This window comes from Azolla caroliniana, unplaced genomic scaffold (assembly GCF_043228905.1).
Source record: "Azolla caroliniana isolate FFs.n. ecotype wild unplaced genomic scaffold, voAzoCaro1.0.p SCAF_21, whole genome shotgun sequence".
In the NCBI taxonomy this organism is placed as follows: Eukaryota; Viridiplantae; Streptophyta; class Polypodiopsida; order Salviniales; family Salviniaceae; genus Azolla; species Azolla caroliniana.
In genome coordinates this window covers 754,083-760,121 of record NW_028230456.1, presented here as the reverse complement: position 1 = coordinate 760,121, position 6,039 = coordinate 754,083, and the positions used below count along the sequence as shown (strand labels likewise).

At 43.8% G+C, this 6,039-nt stretch overlaps 1 protein-coding gene across 1 annotated transcript; it reads right to left on the bottom strand.

The window, feature by feature from the left end:
* Positions 1–486: 486 nt before the first annotated feature.
* On the bottom strand, positions 487–3,311 carry LOC147850171 (uncharacterized). Its single transcript, XM_087336213.1, has 2 exons — positions 1,474–3,311; positions 487–1,294 (listed from the first exon to the last, which is right to left on the bottom strand). Exons 1-2 carry the CDS (start codon positions 3,241–3,243, stop codon positions 575–577), a joined length of 2,490 nt encoding a protein of 829 aa, XP_087192339.1. The 5' UTR covers positions 3,244–3,311; the 3' UTR covers positions 487–574.
* Positions 3,312–6,039: the final 2,728 nt, after the last annotated feature.

Sequence of the window (6,039 nt, the reverse complement as noted above, 5' to 3'; positions counted from 1 at the left end):
GAAACCAAGAATTGACTCCAATTTATCAAGACATTTAACGCCCTACATGGTTCTTGCATTTAATATGCTTTCCCAAAATGCTTTTTTGGCTTTTTATTTATTTTGGTGTTAAGACACATTTATTTACCATTATTTTTGTTTTCTTATGGGGTTTCATTAACTATCAATATAAATATAATTGTCAGACATTCTGTAACAACAGACAAAAAAGAAAACAATAATCTAATGATCCCATCATGTCAGGTAAGAGAAAGTAAGTACAAATCATTTCAAATTCCACTTGCTTTTTATGGGGAGGGCCCAGGGGGGGGCTTTTTGCTTTTCTGCGTTTTCTCACAACAGTTTTTGGCAAAAGACCCACGAAGATTAGAGCCCCCTTCTTTTGGAGGAATCCACACAAAATAACACCACCACATGGAGAGAGAGAGAGAGAGACTAGAAAAGCAAAAAAAGCAAAAAAAGCAAATGAGATGTTTGAGGCAACAACCTCATCAATGTCATCATCATCATAATCCATTATATATGTTATGTAAAAAGGTATATGATTTCCAAATCCAATTGGAACGAAAAAATTTCATTTCCATGCGGATGCCGCGACGAGGGCGCGATCACGCCAGTCCAAGAAAAGTGCACCGGAATCCTCCCTCACGGTATACTTCCCCCAGGAAGTCCCGAGAACCCCTTCGACAATGCGACCATCCCTTCGAAGGCACACGGGTTCGAATCCCGCCATCGCCATCCTCGACTTCCACTTCCTGAACACTTCGTACCGCTCCCATCTCTCTCCGCCTTCACACGATATGATGTTCACTATATCCCGGGCCAACCCACGCCTCACAGCCTCGGCCCCGGCCCCAGCCCGCCCACTCCTCCCGTGACACCCCTCCAATGACTCAAACACCGCGCCAAAGTAGCTCACTGCCTCCACGAACCTCGGGTAGAATGGGGAGGTGTTCGTGTTGGCCTCGTGCTCCACCAGTGTCACCACTCTCGGCCCCATGGCGCGCACAGCCCGTAGGAGCCTGTCCCGAGGATTGCTCGTGCTCACGCTCTCGTCCGCCATGTGATGGAGGTGGAATGAGAAGTTCACCGCTAACGCCTCGCCTGATTCTGCCGCCGCCTTCCCCAATGATTTGAGCGATTCTAGCGAGTCCTCGGTTTCTAGGTCCATTTGCACTCCCTTGAACTCCAATTGCACTCCCGCCTCTCGTGCCATCTCATGAAGATTCCTCCCAATGCCTTCCAGGTGGGTATAGGCAGGCGATCGTGGATCGGCTACTCCCGTGAGACGAACCTGCATAGATCAATGCGATTATTTATGAGTGAAAGCAGGAAATAGTTATGAAAACATGATTCGCAAAAGGCGCAAGCAATTAGCCAATATATAATGGAGTGTGATTAGGCCAGACAAAGGCCCATTGGCTATATATATATATATATTGTATAGAATTCATGAATGACAAGTCTACTTACACGAGGAGGGCCCCCTTGTCTCTTGGCAAACAGTTGGATCAAACCTTCCCAATGATCAAGTCCATATGGATGGCCGCCCCCGAATCCACCACCATGCATGGAAAAGTGTAGTATATGCACGAGCGGCTCATCCCGGAGCGTGTCCGCGATGGCCGCATTGGCGACGGCGTGCCCGAATGTGAAAAGAGGGGAGGCACGAAAGTCCGGAGGACGAGCATCGGGGTCCAAGCCATTCTGGATACCCCAATGATGATGGTGTTCGGCATTGTCGATTCTAGGGTTAAGCAGGGGCAGTGATATGGCCACACTAGTACTGCCACTACTGCTACTACTACTACTACAACTGGGAGTGCTGCCACTATGAAGGCTCTCCGATGCCAATTTGGCGATTCGGGCGGCCAGGCCGTCCGCTACGTGGGCGGCCAACCGGCACATAGGGCCGGCCCTGTGGCGGTGGGCGGGGGACATGGCGCAGGACTTGAGAATAGATGTGATAATGGAGGAGGCGAGCGCGAGATCGCCATCATCTACAGCCCTCGCGCCCGAGAGGAGGAGCTCCCGATACCGATCCTCCTCCTCCTCCTCCCGGCCGCCATCACCGGCGCTTCCCGGACCCAAGTTTCTTCTGCAGGCGCCTGCCCTAGCTATGGTGTGATTAACCTCGGCATGTTTGCAGCTCACATGTGCTGCAGAGGTTACAGTATGTTTGCAGGTCCCATCTCCTGCAGAGGTTACAGTAGTCGCAGGAATTGTGATGAATGGGACTGTCGTGTTGTTGTTGCTGCTGTTGTTACCGACTTGATGATCGTTGCAGTATGCGATGTATCCTGAATCACCATCCACATAATCCTCGTCGTCGTCGTCCCCGAGCAGCACTTTCTCAAGGTCTCGCAGAGAGCTAATCTGCAGCTTCATTCGTTTGGTGCAGCACTCCGGAGGATTTCTGGCTGCGGATAAATCTGGCGGAGGAGGCTTCAGAGATTGAGAAGCAGGTAATTCGATGGGCCCACGCTCAGGGTATTGGACGGCAGGTAAATCGTTGACAGAGTTGGGATTTATGGAGGCGGATAATTCGACACGGCTGCAGAGATTAATATATGGCTTCCGGATAACAGTGGAGCAGGAGGTAATTACATCAGAAGAAGGCCAGGTGCCATGGCTGAGAGCTCGGGGACCACATACTATATTGGACACAGTATTATGACTGTGAATGTTTCCCAAGCAATTGGATGTATTGCCAATGGCAGAAGAAGAAGAAGAAGAAGAAGAAGAAGAAGAAGAAGAAGCAGAATTATGGATGTAAGCAATGTTGGACCTGTTGATAAGTAGTCTTCTTCCATTCTTCTCACTGCTGTCATGATTTACCGTGGAAGACTCCTGCGGAGAGAGCGGCAGAGAATTTGATCGGTGTTGATCCTTGACCAGAGAGAAGAGAGAGGAGAAGTGATCGAAATTATTAGTGCAAGGATTCGGGTTAGGGTTAGATTTAGAATAAGGATTTACTTTAGGGCCAGGGAAATTAGGGTTAGAATTAGATGGAGGGATGAATGTAGTATTAGGGTTGTCAGAGTTGGTGGTAGGGTTGGAGTTAGGGGCGAGATTAGGGTGGTTGGGGCTGTTCCAGTTCTGAGCAGGGTTAGGGTTAGGGTTAGGGTAATTAGGGTTGGAAGAAGAGTTGGAAGAAGAATTAGGAGATGAGGAGGAGGAGGAGGAGGAGGAGGATGTGTGAGAATTAGCGATAAGGAACTGTCGAAAATGGGCAATATTCATGTTAATAGTAGCAGAGGCAAAAGGAATTAGGGTTCCAAACTCTGTCTGTGTGTGGCTGCTCTGCTCTGTCTGTGTGTATCCCCTGATAATGATGAAGAAGGAGAGGGAGAAGGATTGAGAAATGGAGTCAAAAAGAAGAAGGAAGAAGGAAGAAGAAGAAGGAAGGAAGGAAGGACGGAAATGGGCACCCACCCACATGGCCCAATAGTGTGTACCCATCCATCCATGATCCATCCATCCATCGTGCCTAACCAACAAACAAAACATTGGTCGGTCGGTCGATACCCCGACACACATGTTCCTTCCACAATGGCAGTATCTCGTCTTTCCTAGACACAAGACAACAAACAACATACTAGGCATAGTTAGTTCTCCATCGATGAGACAAATGGCCTAGTCTAATGGCTTGTTTCAGGAGCAACTGCCTCGTGCCCCCCCTCCCCCCCTTTGTCTTTTAATGAAACAGTATATGTTCTCATGACCTCCCCCTCATCTGCTCGACTAGCTAACTAACTTCTTAGCCCAAAAAAGAGCATATGAGATTGCACCGAGATCTATCTCTATATGGAGCAAAATATTTGTAATCATATGCACGAATCATTGGTTTGGTGAAAATGACGAGTATGACACACATGGAAGAATGTGTCACCTTTAATTAAGAGATGCATATTTCCTTGCCCATATATACATACTTGGGCTATGTCCCAAAGTAAGGTGGACATTAAATTTTTGGTAGCGATGTCTACTCGAGCTATCGCCCATAGTTGTTGTTACAATCAAGAAATTTTGTTTCAAGCAACTTAATGCATGGCAAAGGCAATGTAGAGAAGTAGATAAACTTGTGTTGATTCTACAAGGAAAGTAGTTTGGGCCCTATGCAATCATTTTTTTCATGGGTCTAATGTTGCTCTCATCTAACAATGCATATCATTCACCACATATAACAATTTCCTTGTGATCCCTATCAACCATTCAAGTTCTCCCTCTTGAACAATTAATTCTTTTCTGCCTCACAAGGCCATAGTTTGGCATATTGAGGCCATATTCCTTGTATATTTCTAATTTGACTAGTGCACACAATTTTCTTCTTTTTCTTGAGGTTCCCCAACTACATTAACATCATGCACTATTACAATATATGGGTATGGCCCCCTTGGCTTGTTCTCATCTTATAGTGTCTTGTGTTCTTCATCCATTTTCAATTCAATCATCCAAAGCATCTTTGGCCATACACATAGTAAGTTGTGCATCATATGTATTCTTTCATAATGATATACCACCACCTTATTAAGGACTAGCTAGTTCTTTGAGTTTTGTGTAGCAACAACATTTGGCAAATAATATCAATTGATGCTCATCATTGAGAATTTAGACCTACTAAACAATACATCAAGGGTAATTGTGCATGTTTGCATTAACTCAACACAACCAGCAAATAATGACAATTTATTGTTGGTCCCAATGTTTCTAATCAAGTCTGTGTCTTAACAACTAATCTAGAACACTTCCCTACCAATGTTAATTCTTACAACATATGAACGTTTTCATAAGTCTCTGACTTTAAATATTGAAGGTCGTAATACTATACTTCGATATTCAAATATCAAATGTTCAAATGTATGGTCATGGAATCAATCAAGCTTTTCATCTTTTCCATCCTTTTAACAATATCGACTAAGGGTAGACCCTTACTTGTCATTCCCTGATCCAAATGCATGCATATTGTGTACGTTTAGTCCTCCAAATGAAGATGTATAGAACACTTGTTCCTCCACAAGATAGGAATGTTCATGTAACTTCCAACCTTATGTGCGAAGAAAATCTAGTAGGTAAAAATGACTTCAATGGTGACAAATTATTAAGTGTTAAATAAAGTTTGATGTAGTACCATGCCATGGAATCAACCATGTGGTAATAATAATAATAATAAATTTAGCATGAAGAAGATTATCTAGTGATAGAAGGCAATACGTATATTTTGTCCACTTGCCCATTGGGGTCTTAACTATAGTGATAGACATGGCATCCCAACAAGTTGTGGTCAACGCATATGTTCAAAGTGTTAAAACACATGAACATAGAATTCCTTGTCTACATTAATCACAAATCTTGGCATGGTTCACATGAAGCAAATGTAGAGCTCCACCAATAGTTCTGATTTCTCTAGATTAACTTCGATGTCGAGCGCCATACCATATAGTGAACAACTTGTACAATATATCATTTGGCTTTCATGATCGCTTATGCTTGTGAATCTACATCCATGAACACATACATAAGTAAAGCCATCACATATCCCAACATGCATCATTCCCTGCACAAGAGGACCAATAGAGCATTTGGCATTTTCAAAACTTAAATGCACAACTTTTGTCTAGCACACAACATTTAAAGAAGCATTTAATGACATGTCTTATCAATTTCTATTCCCTTCTGGACACCTTTACATCAAAATATAAATAATCAAATGATAGAAATCAAAGTTAGACGTCTATGAAACGTGCATTTGGTTATGCAATTTGAGGGAATAAGTGGCGAATTGACGGTTAAGGGGGTTAGTTCCAACTTGCAAACACTCGGTAATTAGCATGACTAGAGAACGTAAAATTAAAGGCATCAGAAAATCATTTGTGACGACTCATGGCTAACATATTCTCGGAGTAGGGCCTCCATAGGCAAGTAAAAAAAGGCACTTGTTGGATCCATGGTAAAGTTATTAATTGTTCGAAATACCTCGTGTAAGTAAGTGCAATGATGTCATTTTCATTTGGTTTCGTGCACATTTAATTTATCTAT